Genomic DNA, 17361 nt, shown 5'->3' with positions numbered 1-17361 from the left:
TCAGCAGACATTTTGGCATCATATTGCTGCTGTTATTTACCGTTGAGCCATTTTTGAGACAGAGATCCGATGGGGTCAGACTAGAATGCTTCCGTAGGGTTGGTAGAAGCCTTGGAAGCATATAGGGTTACATCTTGGGCTGCTAACTGCAAGGCCAGTAGACTGAAATGACCAGCTGTCCGAGTGGAGGATGATGAGGCTGGCTAAAATGACAAAGATTTACAATACTGGAACCTCAAAGGCACAGCTTTATACTACCCTTTAGGGTCACTATGAATCAAAATTGACTTGATGACAGAGGGTTTTGGGGGTTAGTAGTTTTCCAGGCTGTAATATCTACAGAACACTATAACATAGTTTTCTCCTAAAATGGCTGGTAAGTTTGAACCACCAACCCTGTAGGCAGGCAAACACTTAACCACTGGGCTACCAGGCTATCTTATTTCAGCACTGTAGAAATTCTTCACTATTATCTTACTTTAGTTGCTTTCCTAGAGTCTTGAGAGGAATAGTTTCCCACACATCATTGCTTTCTTGAAGTTCCACCCACACACCCTCACTCTCACAGAAGAGCCTCACATCCCTGTTACAATTTAGTGACTGCATACTGTGCTCTGCTCACTGTGCTAGGCATTGGGCCCATAATATTCCACCAGACAGAAATGGTTCCTGCACTCATGGAACCTAAGAGCCTGGCGGGAAGGCAGACATTGGATAAGTCAAGCATATTTAGCATCATCAGGACGTAGAGCACCGCGTTAGCATTAATGAAGCAACTGCGAGCCACGCTGAAGCTACGAGCACAGTAAGGGTAAGACCAGGCATGAAGAAAAGAAAGGAAGCTTCCACAGGCATTGAAGTGCTAAGTGTGAAGTCCCTCAGTTAGGAAGGAGCTCCATTCATTCAAGAACTTGAAGGAATGCCAGTCTGGTTGAACCCAAAATAAGAAAAACAAGTGGTGTAACATGAAGCAGAAGAAATAAAGAAGAGACAAATCTGGTGGGGCTTTTAATCTGCTAATCATTTTTAACTTTACCCTAAGAGCCATGGGAAATAAATGAAGGTGATTAAGCATGAGTGGCAAGTTCAAATGTGCTTTTTAACAAGTCCTACGAGGCCGGTCCCAAATCAGAGCCAAACTGATCCCCATACTAGAAGTGTTACTGAGGACAATACTTAACCTACAGGTTGGGTAGAGGGGCCAGCCTGCCACGTCTACATGGAAGGAAGCCAAGAAGAAAAGAGAGAGTGCGGTTCTAGATCCCATATTGGCACACCAAGCCCTAAGGACGATATCACTGCACAGAGCTGCTAAGGCACAGAGAGGACTGTAGGGTTGACAACAACGCGAGACATGATGACCCCTCGCTGGAGCAGACAACACAGAGGACAATACTGGGGACACACGGCGGGGAATGAGTCCAGTCTGAACCCGAAACAGTGGGGCCATCCAAGAAGGGAACATAACAGATCAGCAATGGAAGCAAAGCAAAGCCACGAAGCGCCCAAGAAGCCCTCCAAATAGACTAGGAGGGGCAGTTTCCGAAACCCCCCAGAACCAATGGGGAGATAGGAATAAAGGTAAGTGGAAAGACCTATACTTATTTATGTTCTTTCGGGGTATTTTTTTGCTAGGTATTATTATTTTTCTTTGTGTGTATATATATATATATATTTCCATTTTTTCTTTTTATTCAATTTTTTGATTTCTTTTGTATTGTCTACTTTATTGTTGGTTTGCTTACCTATATAAGATAGGCAAGGGAACCAAGTTCAAGGAGGAAGAAATAAAACCAAAGGTTCCGGAGGGACTTAGGGAGAGGAGGAGGCGGGGGAAGGGAGCAGTGAGGGGAACAACTAGGGAACTAAAATCAACAATGAGGAAGATGTAGAGCTCCTGGGGGTGTTGAAGCAATAGCAATCTAGCTGAGAAGAATTACTAAGAGGCAGAAGAAGGGTGAGTGTGATAGCAGGAAAGGAGGAAGGTAAAAGGAACAGTGGAAAGATCTAGGAAGAAAAGCTAAGGATAGAGGTATACACATAGGTGTACACTTATGTAAATATATTAATTCATAAAAATACAGGTATTGGCATAGGTACATTATTTACATGTCAATACATTGAGGAAGTGGACAGACTTTGGGCTGCAGAAGCCCTCACTCAACGCAAGAACATTTTGTTCTAACAACCAGGCATCCTGTGATGCTCACTCTCCAGGCACAATCACTGAAGACAAAATGGGTACACAAGCAAATGTGGAGAAGAAAGCTGATGGTGCCAGGCTATCAAAATATATAGTGTCTGGGGTCTTAAAGTTAAACAAGCGGCCATCTAGCAGAGAAGCACCAAGCCCCCATGGAAGAAGCACAACAGCCTGTGTGAACATGAGGTGTTGACAGGATCAAGTAACATTTATCAGAAGATCCCAAACAAACAAAACACATATTGTTGAGAAAGAAGGGGGTGAGAGCAGAGACCCCAAACCCATTTGTGGACAATGGGACATCCCCTCCCAGAAGGATTACAAGGAAGGGATGAGTCAACCAGGGTGAAATAGAGTACTGATGAAACACAATATTCCACTGGTTCTTTGAGGCTTCCTCACCCATTATCATGACCCCAGTCCTGCCTTTCAAATCTGCCTAGACCAGATCATGTACACTGGAACAGATAAGAGCTCAGGACACATGGAATCCATGTTAGATGAATCCCTCAGGTACAGAAATGGGAGTAGTGGTACCAGGCAGGTAGGGGGTTAAGTGAGGGGAAACAGGGGAAAGAAATCCGGGGGAAGGGAGGCAGAGATCAGTGTAAGATAGGAAAATAATACTAATTTATAATTTATCAAGGGGTCACAAAGGTTGGAGGGGAAGAGGGAGGATAAAAAGAGGAGCTGAAACAAAGGGCTCATTGAATGTAAATGCCTAGAAAATAACGATGGCAACATGTGTACAAAAATGCTTGATACAATTGATGTTATAAGAGTCCCCAAGAAAATGATCTTTAAAAAAAAGTCCTATGAAATGAAAAAAAAAACATTTATAAAACTAGGGCTCATATTAATCTGCTCATATTAATCTTAGGACTTCAAAAACAATGAAAAGCACTTTCCAAAGTTTGGTTCTTGTTCTAAAATGCACTTACAACTCTGTTTTCCATTTCTTACTTCCTAAGAATACAAACTGGAATATTTAAAATTCTAGAACTCGGACAATTATCTTTCTGGGGGGTCTTTGCAAAACAGTCAAGTGCTGATTTTAATACTTTATACAGATTGGGCCATTCAAAAGTCTATGTTTCCATTAGACAGAAAACAAAACAAGTCATGAATAAATTATACTGCAATAATTCTAGTTATGAGATTATACTAAATGCTTCCAAGATCTTACTTTTGAAAATGTTATCCCAACTTACCTGTCTGTCTCCATCATATTTGGAATGGATTCCCAAAATATCTTGAACATTAGCATGAGGGAATTTATCCTGAAGAACACGCTTCACAATGTCCACAGTGAGTCTATTTTGACTATTCGCTTCTTGGTACATCTGTGGAGATAAAGTTATTGTAATTAATTTTAATCTAATTATAATTTGTTTCCTTTTATTAAGTAGATAAATGTATAAAATGTGAATGTATTCCACATGCTTAAAAATGAAAGCATTATATACATTCTATATATGTATACCATATATATTCGTGTATAAGCCGAGTTTTTCAGCACAAAAAATGTGCTGAAAAACTGGGGTTTGGCTTATACACGGGTCAGTGGTACCCCAGTGAGGTGTAACATCTCGCTGCGTCCCCCCTGAGGTAACGGGACGAGCGCCTGTTCTCGCGGGTGATTGCTGTTTCTCCGCTGACACTGCAGGGCTTTGAATGTTTGTTTACTCACACATCTAACCAATCAGAGCCGACCTATGACATGCATCTTTGAATAAGCCTTTTAAAGACCATGTGTGAAGGATGTGGCATGAATGGATGTCATCTGGTCAAGCCCGACTAACAAGAGGAGGAAATCTCATGAAACCTGCCATAGTGTTAATAGCAAAGTGGGTCCAAGATGCATGGGAAGACATTCCAGAAATGTAGTATTAGTAATGCTATGGATGGCAGTGAAGACTGAGCTTTGTATGAAAATGACAGCAGTGATGGTGATGACGGCGTTCTCAGTGAGGACAGCGTCTATGATGACCTCACACCAGCTGAAGCTCTGCATTGGGATACGGATGATGATGAGGAATCCAGTTTTGAAGGATTTTAACTCTTTACATGTTAGCTTGGTTGCTGATTGAGCTCAGGGAATAGTACTCTTAAGGTATCATTGTTGATACCTTATTGTTTTTGTTTAACCTATTTTCCACTTACTGTGCAGGTTTACTAATGTTCAACGACTTGTCCTTTTATTGATGTTTTTCATTTAAAATAAATATTTAAATTCAGTACTCCATTGATGGCCCCATTTTTAGTAATTTTATTTTTATTTGTTTTGATTATTGAAACTCACCAATAACTTCTGCATTTTCCACCCTAGGCTTATACTCGAGCCAGTTGGTTTTTCTGGTTTCCCAGGTAATAATTAGGTACCTCGGTTTATACTCGGGTTGGCTTATATTCGAGTATATACGGTAATTACAATCCATAGTTCCATTTGATCAAGTGTAATTGTAAATATGCTGTCATCGTCATTTTCAATACATTTTCTTTCTTCTTGAACTCTTTGATATCAGCTCCCCATCATCCCCTCCCTTTCTCACCCTAAAATCCCCATGGACCCTTAATATATTATTATTATTATTATTATTATCATATCTTACACCATTCAATCTATCAGTTCACCTACGGGGTTATCTATACTTTCGTCATTGCTAGCAGCTGATAGCTCTAGTCCTTTAGTCAAGGGCTAGATTTTACTTTCTCTAAGGCATGCTCTTCTCTGGGGAGTTGCTACTAAATCTCCTTGACAGGCAGTGAGGTCTCTTCTATCTGCTGCTTAGAAATTTAACCTCCCAGGATTGTGGATTTACTAGTACTTATTTGCTTGCAGTTTTCCAGTAGCTGCTTTCTTCTTAGTAGTTATTTCTCCAGCCTCAAGACAAGTTGACCTAAACACATGCAGCTTAGAACTTAAAAGATTTAGAGTCCTTAGCTAGATTTTTGGAATTTCTTCTCTGTATATCCCCGTGTGCCCTGAGATTTTGTTCCACAAGTCTTGTCACTCCATAGTCTTGAATCCAGTCTCAGTCTTTTAGCGCAGAGACCACAATGCTTACTTAAGGTTTCTTGTGCTTCTGCACTTAGGGAAAAGTATCCAGGCAGAAAGATAATTTCATGAGAAGCTCACTTCATTTTTTAAAAATTTTGTCTCTTGACTATGAATTTTTCCCAGTTTTATTTTGCCACGAGTCAGCCCATTGCCAGTTATTCCATTATTGTTGAAAGTGAAGTCTTAAAGTATATTTATATTTGTAATGATGCTGTCATCATGTAGTCACTAAGAAAATACTTTAAAAATTAAATTAATCTTGAAAACCAGGGAGGGACAAAATAGTTTTTAAACTTATGCAGCTGTTGTCCAGTAGAGTTGGCATACAAAAGTCAAATAGTTTTACCAAGAATGCTTTTTCTATCAGAGTTCTCTATTAAATACCAGTGATTTTCATGCACTTAGTATTTTGAAAACTCTCTATTCCTCCTCTTTACTGATAGTTTTAGAATATTTTCTCTATTTAAAAAATCATTTTATTAGGGGCTCATACAACTCTTATCACAATCCATACATATATCAATTGTGTAAAGCGCATTTGTACATTCATTGCCCTCATCACTCTCAAAACATTTGCTGTCCACTTAAGCCCTGGCATCAGGTCCTCATTGTTTCCCCTTCCTTCCCACTCCCCCCTCCCTCATGAACCCTTGATAATTTATAAATTGTTTTGTCATATCTTTCCCTGACGTCTCCCTTCACCCACTGTTCTATTGTCTGTCCCCCAGGGAGGAGGTCACATGTAGAGCCTTGTAATCGGTCCCCCTTCCCAACCCACCCTTTCTCCACCCTCCTAGTATTGCCACTCTTGCCACTGGTCCTGAGAAGATCATCTGCCCTGTGCTTCCTCAGTTCCTATCTGTACCAGTGCACATCCTCTGGTCTAGTCATATTTGTAAGGTAGAACTGGGATCATGATAGTGGGTGGGGAGGAAGCATTTAGGAATCATTGCTACACTGCACCCTGACTGGCTCCTCTCTTCCCAGTGACCCTTCCATAAGGGGATGTCCAAATGTCTACAGGTGGGCTTTAGGTCTCCACTTCACACTCCCCCTCATTCACAATGATATGAGTCTTTGTTCTGATGATGCCTGATACCTGATCCCTTCGGCACCTCGTGATCACACAGGCTGGTGTGCTTCTTCCATGTGGGCTTTGTTGCTTCTGAGCTAGATGGCTGCTGGTTTATCTTCAAGTCTTTAAGACTCCAGACGCTATATCTTTTGATAGCCGGGTGCCATCAGCTTTCTTCACCACATTTGCTTGTCCACTCGCTTTGTCTTCAGCGATTGTGTTGCGAAGGCGAACATCATGGGATGCCAGTTTAATATAACCAAGTATTCTTGCATTGAGGGAGGCTGACACTGTTTTTTAAAAATTCTTAAATTCAGATCAAATACTTTGGTCAAAGTAATGGTGTAGTTTTTTAAAAAGATGTTTTAATTCATTCATTTTACTAAAAATCCTTTTATTGACTTATTTTAAATCATTGGGGCTGTACACTTCCTGAGTTTAAACTATATTTACTTTTTAAACATATTTTAACTGTATTATCTAAAAGAGAATCCACTTTCAGTAGAATGCTAGCTCCATACTTTTGTTATTTTTAATGGGCTATGTGGATAGAGATCTTGGGGTCATGGCATATATGGCTCAAATGACCATTAACTTCCCCACCTTCACATTCCAAGTCAGTGTTTCCCGACGTGGGTGATATCACCCCTAGGATGCACTGAATGATCCACGGGAACTGCAATAGCAGGTCCCTGTACACCATCCTCGACTATTAGCTAGAATCCAAAGTTTTTATTGGCCGGGGCTCTCTGAGTAAATTGTTTTGGCAAGGCGACAGGAGGCCAAATAAGGCCGTGTACCTATGCTTCCAGGGATTCTAATAGGCTTTCTCTAACTATTCCTTCCTCGCTCACTTCTTGCTCTCTTAAATTCTTTACTACAATGTGTAGACTATGTCACGTACTCTTAATACATACTTTTAAGCTGATTTATAAAAACCTATGGTTTCAAGAGCAATATCCCAGTTTTTCTGAGGAATAAGAGCATCACAGTAAATGTAACCACCCCCACTGACAGCAAGTCAATTCTGACTCATAGCAACACTATTGCTCCCTAGGGTTTCCAAGATTGTAAAACTTTACAGAAGCAAACAGCCTAAAATTGCTAACCTTGTTGCTAGCAGTCCAGTGGGTAACCCATATAGCCACCAGGACTATACATTTTAAAAATCATTATTGTGGGCTCATACAACTCTTATCATAATCCATCCATCCATCCATCCATGTGGTCAAGCACATTTGTACATTTGTTGCCATCATCATTCTCAAAACATTTTCTTTTTACTTCAGCCCTTAGTATCAGCTCCTCATTTTTCCCCTCCCTCCCCACCTCCTTTCCCTCATAAACCCTTGATAATTTATAAATTATTATTATTTAATCCTATCTTACACTGTCCGACGTCTCCCTTCACCCACTTTTCTGTTGCCCAACCCCCAAGAAGGGGGTTATATGTAGATCCTTGTGATCAGTTCCCGCTTTATACCCCATCTTCCCTCCATCCTCTCAGTATTGCCACTCTTACCACTGGTCCTGAGGGGTTCATCTGTCCTGTATAGCCTTTGTTCCCAGTTCTTATCTGTATGCACCTGTGTACATTCTCTGGTCTAGCCGGATTTGTAAGGTAGAATTGGGATCAAGAGTGTGGGGGAAGAAGCATATGGGAACTAGAGGAAAGTTGTATGTTTCATCATTGCTGCACTGCACCCTGACTGGCTCGTCTCCTACCCGAGACCCTTCTGTAAAGCAATGTCCAGTTGCCTACAGATGGGCTTTGGGTCCCCACTCCACACTCCCCCTCATTCACAATGATATGATTTTTTTGTTCTGTGATGCAGGGCTATATTATGTAAATATCCTACAGTAGTTTTTAAGCTGTATATGATAATGATTGTTGTCAGAAGCCTGGAGCTGCTGTTGGGGAAGCTAATATTACTATAGTAGCTAATTTGAAAAAAAAAAAAAACAACTATGCCATCACATGCAACTTACCAACTACTACAGAATACGTATAAAACATAGACAACTTGGATAGCTTCGTAAAAGCGGTCTTGGAAACCCTAAAGCCCAGTTCTATGTTGTCGCTAAGAGTTGCAATTGACTTGAAGGCAATAGGTTTTTGGGGGGGAGGGGAGGTTTCATAAAAGACAATTTCTGAAAGTGTACACTTTTTTTCCGCTTTTGAAATCAAGACGGTTCTTTTAAAATAAGGCAGCTGACCCATAATAAAAACTGTTAATTTGACTAAGTCTCTTATCACTTACACTATTAGATACAATTTCATAGATATTCTACAGGACTACTTTACAAAAGAAAGTATGCTCCAAAATCCCTGGTGTGGAGTGCGTACCTTAGGACAGTGAGTTAACTAGGTGCGTGTTCATTTTCTGAGAGCTGGGCAGCAGAGCAGGCAACAGACACTACGCTGCACTACTCATTTACGACAGTCTCTCCTCATTTTAATAATGGTATACAAGCAATATACTAGCAAATACAAAAGTGTACGGATATTTCATGGCTTTTTTTCAATGTGCAATGTGACTTTCTTAACAATACTGTAACTCTATTAACATGCTTATAGGCCCTATAAGTTTCAAAATTCAGTTATAAAATAATCTTCTTACTCTATTTTCCCTTCAGGATCCTGTACGTTTCTAATTATTTTTACATAATCTTTTTGGCATATTCAGTATCAATCTTAACTCTTTTCTTTAAGATAATTAAATCATTCTACTGGGGGCCTGTACAACTCTTATCACAATCCACACATACATGCATTATGGCAAGCACTTTTGTACATTTGTTGCCCTCATCATTCTCAAAACATTTTCTTTCTACTTGAGACCTTGGTATCAGTTCCTCATTTGTCCCCTCCCTCCCCACTCCTTCATGAACCCTTGATAATTTATAAATTATTATTATTTTGTCATATCTTACACCATCGACGTTTCCCTTCACCCACTTCTCCGCTGTCCGTCCACCAGGGAAGAGGTTATATATAGATCCTTTTATCAATCTTAACTCTTAAACACTAATCTGCTGTCTCTAAACCTCTACCTTCTTTGAAATCATCTAGGTAGTCTCTACATATTTTGACATTTAAAATACTTAACTTTTCAATGCTTTTTTATTTAAAATTTGGTTCTCTATCTAGTTAAAGGATTCATCCCTGACTAAGCACTTCCTATTAATATAACTTCTTCTAAACTCATATATACATCTCAAGTTTCTTTGAGGAAACTTAAGTAAATTACTTTATTTGGGCAGAGCCTTGTTTAATTAATTTATAAAGTGGAAATTACTGCATATTCTATAAGGGAGTTCCAAGAATCACATTTATTAATCCTAATAGTTTTTAAACATTTTAAAAATGTATAATACATAACTATTACCCTGATACTTGAAACACTGCACTATAAATATGACGTGAACTCACCTGTACAGTGTAAACAAATGCTTGAGATACACCATGTTCTTCGGTAAAATAGTTGAAAGCTCTCCAAAGAGCAACTCCAACATCATTCTGTCCATCAACTTCATCATCTGTATTAAGAATAAACACAAAACCAATTCTGGAAAAAGAAGATGAAACCATGAATGCCACATTACCTCATGAATAACAAAAAAGCCACATTATTTTACAAAAACTATTACCTTAGATAGAATGTGTTATTGGATGACACAAGTGAAGACATTACTATTTAGAAAAGTTTCATTTTAAACATTCACACCAACATTTTTATAGATACTTGCAAACTGTCAAATTCTTTTTTAAAACAGTTTTATTGGCACATAATTTATGTAACATATACTTCAATCGTCCAATCATATCAAGGAAACTTGTACAACCATTACCATATCAATTTTACAACATTCCCTTCCCTTATGGCTAAATCGCCTTTAAAATGGGTTGTGTAAGCAGTCAGTTCTAGTGCTACCTCCCCACTCCCATCTTCATTTCCCACTCGCCAAATCTCCCTTCCAACCCTATCACCCACTCCCACCCCTACATCTCCTATCAACGCCTGCATCTGTTATTATCATTATGCATTCACTCCTCCCGTGCGTCACAAACTGGGAAATGCGACAGAAATAAAAAACAAATTTGAAAAAAGGTGGTCAAGATAAAATCCTAGTAATGTAAAGACCACAATACAAATAATGAGTAAGAAAGAAAAGACCCTAATAAACATTCCAAAGGCCAGGGAAGAAATTCCTGTCAAGGAACAAGTAAGAGATACTTGCACACAGAACCAATTCAAGTTGGGTCTGTAGGGAGGTCATCTGGCCAAGTATAGGGTTCAATTCTGCATAGTCAAGGTTACAATGGTCTCTGCCTGACAGCAAAGCTGTTTAAGACTCTTGCCTGTGGCTAGCGCGGATCTGCCAGCAGCTCAGTCTGACCAGATACTCTGCAGTTTTGGGCTCCCACTGTCTTCCATGGCCTGCTACAAATCGGGTCTTCATAATTTTAGCTCTGATACTTTTCCCTTTGCCATATTCAGATTTTCTAATTGTCATCTTTGGATGGCAAAAGCCAGTGTGCTTCTCCCAAGTGGCCTTAGTTGACTCCTCACTTAGATGGCTGCTTGCTTGCATACAAACCTTTAAGACCCCAGGCACCACTACAATTGATAGCTGGGCACCACCTACTTTCTTCATCACACATTGCCGGAGCACCCTTTTCTTCAGTGATTCTTTCATGAAGGTGAGTATCAAGCACAGGGCCATGCTATCAGAACAAAGTGTTCTTAAACTGGGGCTAGAGTTAAGTAGAAGCCTAGACTCTATCGGCTTTTCCATGGTGTTTACACATCTCAGGTTTACTATGACAGTCATAATATGACAAATCCACAATCCTATAAAATCAATTGCACCATTGGTAGCCATATGCCAATCGGCAACCAACCAGAATACAAACACCCATTAAGAAAGAAAAAAAAAATCACAGAAAAGCAGGCTACAAGTAGGAAAGCAAAAACCCATGAAAACAAAGAAGTACACAGCATTGTCAATCAGCCCCCTGGGGCATCTGTGATTGAGCTATTGTCATCATCAATTTTCCCAGTGAGCCAGCGCTCCAAACACTGTCGGCGTGAGGAGTTGATGTGAGTGGAGTTTGTGTCACACACAGTTCGAGCTTTCATTCGATTGAGCTCTACTGACCCTAAGTATGGGGTCAATGCCAGTGGGGGTCTTCCTGGGCCTCCAAGTATAGATCCCTGTTCAATGGATCCCAACCTGTCGAGTCGCCTTAGGGTGGTCACTGTAGGGTGGTCCTGGGTCCCCTTCCACCAGACACTTACTGAGCTGGGGCTCCCCACAAGTTCCAACGATTGTCACTTCCACAATCCTGGGGCAGCCAATCTCAGTTTCCTCTCCTATTCAAGTACCGTAGCCCTCTGTCCAAAGGTGCAGGCAGCTCTGAGGTAGGGTTCAGTTCATTCAGCAGGGCCTCTATGTTAAGTTCTTCTGGTGTAGCTCCTGAGTTGTGCCCTACTACCTGCCAGGCTGGCTTCTGTGAGCATCCTGGTGCTTAGTCCAGTGTTGTTTACTGAAGACTGGGTTGAAACAAATATTTAGTGTCTACCCAGGGATCTAAAATCTGGCTCATTGTCTCCCTAGGTCAGATCCCTATACTCATTGTTTCACATCCCTTCTCGCTATGTGGTTAATTCTCCCGTTACCCACCACACTCAACAATGTCTCCTCAACAATGGAGGTAGTCCCCTCTCGTGGCCTTGGCTTGGATTTCAGAAAGCTTCTTTCTTCCTTTCCTGAAGGGCAAAATGATGTTCCCCAATCTTTTGTTGTCACTGTACAGCCTCAAGTGGATGTACTGAAGCCAGACTGAAGCCAGACAAAGTGGGGCCGCCTCCTTCACGCTGGTGCTCATGAAGTGCGCAAAAGGGAGACGACATATGGTTTGTGCACAGTAGGAAGCCTTCTCTTCTTTTGTTCAGGAATTGGTTCCTAATATTTGTTAAATTGGTGCTTCTTCTTATAGTAGTGAATTCATACGATTCTAATCATTTTGTGATTGACTTACTTCACTCAGCATAATGGTTTCCCAGTCCTTCAATGTCATGCAGTGTTTCATGCTTTCCCTGCTGTTTGTTTTTGCTTCTTTTAGGAACGCATGGTATTCCATTGTGTGTCTGTACCACAGTTTCTTTATGCAGTCCTCCACTGTCGGGCATGTGGGCTGCTTCCAGTTTCTTGCTATTGTGAGCTGTGCTGCTGTGAACATGGGAGAGCACGCCTCCCCTCGGGTTGTGTCTCTTATTTCTTTAGGGCATATGCCTAACAGCGGTTTTGCTGGATCATAAGGGATTTCAAGTTCCACAAACTGTTAAATTTTCTCTTGTGACAATATCCAATGTTCCTGTTTTCCTGAGGGAAAGGGGTATGTTTGGGTCTTTCTGTAAGTTTGCAAAATGATCAAATAATCCTCTCAGAAAGGTATCAAGGTAAACAAGATCACTAGGCATATTTAATTAACAAAGCCAATCAAGAAGATTGCTTTGAATTCCACATTAGTATTCTGTATAACATAATATAAACAGTTCTCAATTCAATGTTATAAAATGGTAATTACCTAAGAGGAATTTTATGATAATAGAATATTTCAGCAATTCTTATAAAATCCAAGGTATATTCTTGAGCAGGATCGATAAATAGAACCTGCAATAAAAGTGGACAGAATGTAATAACTACTTTGCTTCAATTCTTTAAAATCTTTTATGAAGTTCAAGTTAAGTCTAATTCTTATAGCTAAAAGTACGAAATTCAATGTATACTTTGCTTTACAAATATCTGGCAATTGTATTCTAAGGAATGCAAAAACTGTATATACAAAATTTTCAGAATTTATGATGAATTCTAGAAGCTGAATACGAAGGGGTACCCCCACCACAAAACAGAATTAAGCTGGCAGAACAGAGCTTTTGTAGTACACATTTTTCCCACTTGTCGAGCCTTGAGCAACTCGTTATGAGTTAGTGCACTCAGTGGTGTCCCCTGGGAAGATTCTTTCTGGTCATAATGAATCTTTTTGTAAAAGTTTCACTCAAACCTCGTTTTTTTTTGTGATGGCTGATTTAAGAGAATAGCATGCGGCTATGAACTTTTGTTTCCAGCTTGGGAAAAATGCTGAAGAAACTGTTGTGATGTTGATCATAGCCTACAAGGGTAGTGCTATGGGACAAAAGTACATGAGTGGTTTTCTCGTTTCAAAAAAGGTAAAATATTAATTGATGACAAACCTCATTCTGGATGTACATCAACTCCCCTAACAGATGAAAATGTTGACTTGTAGTGCATTTGGACCAGGTCAGACTGTGAATCAAGTTTTCTACTTAGAGGTTCTGAAAAGCTTGTGCAACAGTGTGTTACAAAAAAGGTCTGATTTGTAAGCAGGTAGGGGAGTGGTTCTGTCACCACAACAATGCACCTGCTCGGGCAGCCATCTCAGTGCGCAGTTTGGGGCAAAAACCAGCATGCCTCTCTTGCCCCACGCACCTTACACGCACCTAAACTTGTTGAGGGGCCATGAAAGTACAGCGATTTGACCACACAGAGGAGGTGAAGAAAATAATGAGGGAGGTGCCATCAGCCATCCAAACAGATGAGTTTAAAACATGTTTCCAACAATGGGATCACAGATTTGACAAATGTATTAAGTGTAATGAAGAGTACTTTGAAGGAGATAAGGTTGTTTTGTAAAAAAAATTTTAATACATAGCTTTTGGAAAAACATAAAATAAAAAATCCTGGGTTTGGGGGTACCCCTTTGTATCTACTGATATTCTGTGGAATTCAATATCAAGTTACTCATCTTTTTTGAAGCCATAAATATATATATTTTCTATGTACTGAATACTTTATTGTAAAAGATTCATTAGAATTTCTGTAAATAATTTTTAAAAAGGAAACAGTTGAATTATGATAAAAAATAGTATTATTATAACTACTTTCTCAAAGTTGTTATAGGAAATAAGATATTTATACTATGTAAAAATAAATAAATAAAAGCTCCAGATGCTTTTAATAAATTATTAAGTACCCATTAATATGATTTGGATTGTCCATATTATAATAAATAACATATGCCTAGACAATTACAAGGTTATATTTATGTATTTTCCATAATATACATAGAACTTTAATACATAGGACTTACAATTCTTGGAAACAGGGAAGCCTAAAAGGCCAACTATACTTCACAGAACTTTATGAACCCCTTATAATATAGAACAAAGAAAACTTCTATCATAAATTCCTGAGAAAATATACAAGTAGGCAATAAACTTTATATTGAATTAAAAACATTACGTGGGGCTAAGAAGCAGGCCATTAATAAGAGGCAGAGACCATGACGAACTCTTATCCAGTCAGCCAGGCCACCTCAAACTTGTTGCTTTAGGAAAATCCTTCCATTTGTACTACACAGATGTCTATTTAGGACATAAAAATATATTGACAACTTCATCAAAATATACGTAGATTAGCAAAATATGAAACTTACCAAGTTATGAAAATTACGCCTTACGAAAGGTATGTTTCCAGGGATTGCTGACTTCAGAAGTTCCTGGCAACTTGTAGGCCAAGTGACGTACAGATCATCATGTTCTAAGTCATTAATCCACTAAAAATGAATCCAGAAATTTGTGAAAGATGACAAATCATTTTCAAGGCCACATTTTCACTACCTCAAAAGAGCAAATATATATGGAATTTTCTGTATTTTTGATTAAATATTAGAAGGAAGTTGAATATTCTCTAAATTAAGAAACATGTGCAATGCCTTTATGTGATCATGTCCTCTTACATTTAAGGCTTCCTCCAAAATTAACTGACTTCATTCACGCACGTAGTTGTATTTTTATTACACAGAATAAGATCATGAAAACATACCCATAAACCATCAAGATAAATAAATATATATATCTTAATTATTAGAAGCAGAGAAGGCAATGATGGCCTCTAAGTCTTCCATCTTAAAAGCTTGGGCTTAAGGAACATCGCCAAACTAACTTCATTGCCATTGAGTAAATTCCAATGCATGGCAAGCAAATGCGTTACAGAGCAGGAATGCACCGGCGGGTTTTCTTGGTTACACGATTTATAGACGTGCAGAGCCCGTCCTTTCCTCGGTGGCACAGATGAGAAGATGTGAACGACCGCGCAGTAGGTGAGTAGTCAAGCACGGACCCTCAGCACCACCCAGGGAGGGGCCTTACGGAGAGTAAAATGCCTTATAAAAGCCACAGAAAACAAACCACTGTTTAAGAGATGCTTCCCCTCATTTGGGGGAATGGAGGTGGGTCAGGGCTAAGGAACAATTGACACTCAAGCATTGAGGACTTACAATTCTTGGAAACAGGTAAGCCTAAAAGGCCAATCATACATTCATTTTACCTTTGTCCCTAGAGACATTTTTCAAATCACAGCCTTGAAAAATAGAGTTCAAATAGAAAGTGGCAGTTATATTAGGCTGGAAAGAAAAAATGCAGTTAGAAGTTGCCAAATTGCTGACTTTGAGCAGAAATCCAGACGTGACTACTGCTGCAGGAAGGCATGCAAACAGTGCAGAGACCAATCTGACCGCCTTTGGCTACCAACCGGAGAAAGAGAACCCAACTCCACCCGCCTGCCCTAAAGCAGGGCTAATGGAACAGGAGGAATCCAAGTTGGAAAGGCAAAACCAAAATATCTCTATTTGGAAAACCAAGAGGTAACTAAAAATCTTGCAAACCAGACATCAGGATTTGCAAAACTACTAAGCAAAAACTAACATCAAGATTAAGATATAAATATGTTAAAGCAGGATTACAGAATTTGAACCAAGAGTTCTAAGTCAGATATGGAGGTTTTCCTTCTGCTACATGACTACAATTCTAGATAATAACAAAAATTTATTTAAGCCATGCGAAACAAGAAAATGATGTGCAATTGGCAATCCAATTTCATACTGACCAATATTTTCCTGCTTCTGACCAGATATATACTTTATTAGACCTTGTAAGGTGAAGAATGGGAGAAAGATGAGGCTTCTCGCTCTTGTAGAGTCACACTCTTAGAAGCTCACAGGGACTGTTCTACACTGAACTGCAGAGTTGCTGAGCTGGCATTGACTCGCTGACACTGAGATTAGCATAAGGGAGGCAAATGAATCAAATCACTTTACCAATGATCAAGCCATATTCAGGTCCTATATTGCCGCCATGACAAATTCAAGTATTTCGGCATTTATCATGACATTACCTATTGGTTCAGTTGTGAGGATTTTTGTTTTCTTTGAGTTGTAATCTACATTAAAAGCTGCAAAGCTGGATCTTGATCTTCGCCAGCAAGTCTTTCATATCCTCCTCACTTTCAGCAAGCAAAGCTGTGTTTTCTGAATATTGGAGTGTGTTAAGCAGTTCTCCAATTCTGATACCACATTCGTCTTCATATAATCTAGCTTCTCTCATTATTTGCTCAACACACAGATTGAGTAAATTTAGTCAGAGGATACAATCCTGCCACAGGCTTTTACTGACTTCAAACCCTGCAATATCCCCTTGTTCTGTCTGCACAACTGCCGTCTGAGCCACAGAAAAGATCCCCGAGAGCATAATTTACTGCTCTGGGATCCCTAGTTTCTCAAGGTTATCCATAGTTTGTTACGACCCATAAAGTGGAATGCCTCTTCACAGTCAATAAAACCAATGAAACAAGTACATATCTCTCCGATATTCTCTGCTTTTAGCCAAATTCCATCTGCCAGCAGCCACGACATTCCCTGTTCCTCGTCCTCTTCTACATCAGGTCTGAAGCTCTGTCAGTGTCCTGCAGCAACTGTTGCTGGAGGATTTCAGCAGACTTTCACGTGCATGTGATATTAGTGATGCTGTTCCATAGCTTTCTTTGGAATACGTACAAATACAGTTATCTCCCATCAGCTGGTAACATGATACATGGAGAAAACATTGAAGTTGTCAAGGGTTTCATCTTGTTTGGATTCAAAATCAATGCGAATAC

The 17361-nt window shown here is 39.6% G+C and overlaps 1 protein-coding gene across 2 annotated transcripts in view; it reads right to left on the bottom strand.

The window, feature by feature from the left end:
• UGGT2 (UDP-glucose glycoprotein glucosyltransferase 2) overlaps positions 1 to 17361 on the bottom strand; it is a 264459-nt gene that overhangs the window by 134727 nt on the left and 112371 nt on the right. For both annotated transcript variants that reach the window (XM_075532610.1, XM_075532611.1), the window contains 4 exons: positions 14864 to 14983; positions 12935 to 13020; positions 9773 to 9908; positions 3415 to 3546 (listed from right to left, as the gene is read on the bottom strand). In XM_075532610.1, the coding sequence (XP_075388725.1) occupies positions 3415 to 3546; positions 9773 to 9908; positions 12935 to 13020; positions 14864 to 14983 (474 nt within the window). The remainder of the gene's footprint in view (positions 1 to 3414; positions 3547 to 9772; positions 9909 to 12934; positions 13021 to 14863; positions 14984 to 17361) is intronic.

Source organism: Tenrec ecaudatus, chromosome 15 (genome assembly GCF_050624435.1).
Source record: "Tenrec ecaudatus isolate mTenEca1 chromosome 15, mTenEca1.hap1, whole genome shotgun sequence".
Classification (NCBI taxonomy): domain Eukaryota; kingdom Metazoa; phylum Chordata; class Mammalia; order Afrosoricida; family Tenrecidae; genus Tenrec; species Tenrec ecaudatus.
This window is presented reverse-complemented; position numbering and strand designations above follow the sequence as displayed.